Genomic DNA, 1,911 nt, shown 5'->3' on the forward strand with positions numbered 1-1,911 from the left:
ACTTTAAATAATGTTTTAATTATTAATTACTTTGTGATGATTTCTGTCTGAAAAACCAAAACAAACGGTTTGGATCAGGATCACAGATCAGAACCTTCAGAACCACAGCTGACTTTTTACAGATTTAAATGTTTAACTTTATAAACTCTGTTTGACACAGAAACAAATGATGTCATCAGTTCCTGTGTCTCTGCTGCAGGACACGTGACCTCAGAGGTCACAGGTCAAACTGAGCTTCCAACAGGAAGTGAAACCTCTTTTTGTCTCCTACAACCCTGTAGAACCACTGAACAGAACCTGTGGAACCATCAGAACCTCCTGACTGAGTCAGGAACCATGAAAACAAACAGGAAGTCGGTTCTGAACAGACAAGAGGCCACGCCCCCTTCGCCTCTTTCTTCCTGCTCAGTCATGTGTGGATAACCTGTGAGCAGGAAGAGACCGCTTCACTGAGCCAGGAGACCACCAGAACCAGACCAGACCAGATCCAGACCAGACCAGACCAGACCAGATCCAGACCAGATCCAGACCAGACCAGATCCAGACCAGACCAGAGCCACAGGCCACAGCAGACCTGGTTCTTCTGCTCTGAGGGGTCTATGGGATCAGCTGCAGCATCATAGACTCTCAGACCTTCAGTAGACCAGGATTATCTGGTCTAAGGGTCCACCAGGCCTGCAGCTCCAGACAGGACTGGGTTTATGTTCTCTGAGGGGACCAGCAGACCTCAGCAGACCYGGTTCTTCTGGTCTAAAGGGTCTATGKGATCAGCTGCAGCATCCTAGACTCTCAGACCTCCTGACCCACTTTTCTCTCTGCTCCTCTTGTTTCCTCCCCTCCAGTGGTCCTGCCCCTCCCCCCTGGTGGACCATGTTCTCCTCCTCCTCCTCCTCCTCCTCGGAGCTGCCCTACTTTTGTCCTCGATGTGGAGACGAGCTCCGCTTCTCGTCCTTACCTGAGCTGCGGGCTCACCTGGTCAGCCGACACAGCTATGAGACCCTGCTGGTCCTGTCCCAGGTCAGTCCTCGGTCACTTCAAGCTTTTCAATCCGAGCAGCAGAAAATATAAAATATGACAGCAGGTTGACCGTGTCTTGTTTCAGGCTCGGGTCAGAAGCTCCAGACCTGGTGGTCCACTCCCACTGCCCGGCCCTGATGTGTCCCAGAACAAGAGCTGGTCTCTGGGCCTGGAGCTCCAGAGCCTGGCCCTGCCTCTGGCCTGCCTGGACCTGGCCTCATCGACCGCCTCCATCCGGCTGCTCGGGGAAATGCTCGGCCCCAAACACGCCCCGCTGGACCCCTCCTCCGTTCTGGCTCTACCTGGGTCTCCTGGGGGCGCGGTTGGCCAGGCGGGGGTCCAGGCGGGGGTCCAGCTGGGACTAGACTTTGGAGTTCTGGTGGGGATCGGGCTGGAGGAGCGGCTGGGTCTGGGTCTGGACGGTAAAATGGTCCAGACGTTCRCCGAGGTGGAGGACAGGGTGAACCGCCGCGTCCGTCGACTGAGGGCGGAGCTACAGAGGAGGGAGGCGGAGCTTGAACAGGAGAGGCGGAGCAGGGAGCGGCTGAGGACTGAGAAGCAGAAGGTTGAAGAGAGGGCAGCTTACCTGTCCAGACAGGTGAGTGCTGTGCAAAAGTCCTGATCCAATGATCCAGACTTCCTGATCCTTTAAAGAGGTCCGGATCAACAGGTCTAGACTTKCTGAAGGTTCAGAGGGTTTTCTGTGAACTTTGGCTGCTTTTCCACTCAAGCTTCAGTTCTTTTGTTTGAACTAATGAGGGTCACCATGGTCTCCACACACCTGTGACTCTCACTCCCTGACTGACACGTCATGAGCTGTGTTTCCATTACAAATGTGCGCAAAACTTTGTTGATATTCTGTTAATGTTAAAAAACACAGTTTCACAACAGCAG

General features: G+C 53.6%; 1 protein-coding gene across 1 annotated transcript in view; it reads left to right on the plus strand.

The window, feature by feature from the left end:
- Positions 1-881: 881 nt before the first annotated feature.
- Positions 882-1,911, plus strand: part of LOC106510990 (F-box only protein 41) — a gene marked incomplete at its 5' end in the record, with an annotated part of 10,268 nt that continues 9,238 nt past the window's right edge. The window contains 2 exon segments of the mRNA XM_013999725.1: positions 882-1,017; positions 1,103-1,615. Of these exon segments, the coding sequence (XP_013855179.1) occupies positions 882-1,017; positions 1,103-1,615 (649 nt within the window).

Source organism: Austrofundulus limnaeus, unplaced genomic scaffold, assembly GCF_001266775.1.
Source record: "Austrofundulus limnaeus strain Quisiro unplaced genomic scaffold, Austrofundulus_limnaeus-1.0 Scaffold2433, whole genome shotgun sequence".
NCBI classification, from domain to species: domain Eukaryota; kingdom Metazoa; phylum Chordata; class Actinopteri; order Cyprinodontiformes; family Rivulidae; genus Austrofundulus; species Austrofundulus limnaeus.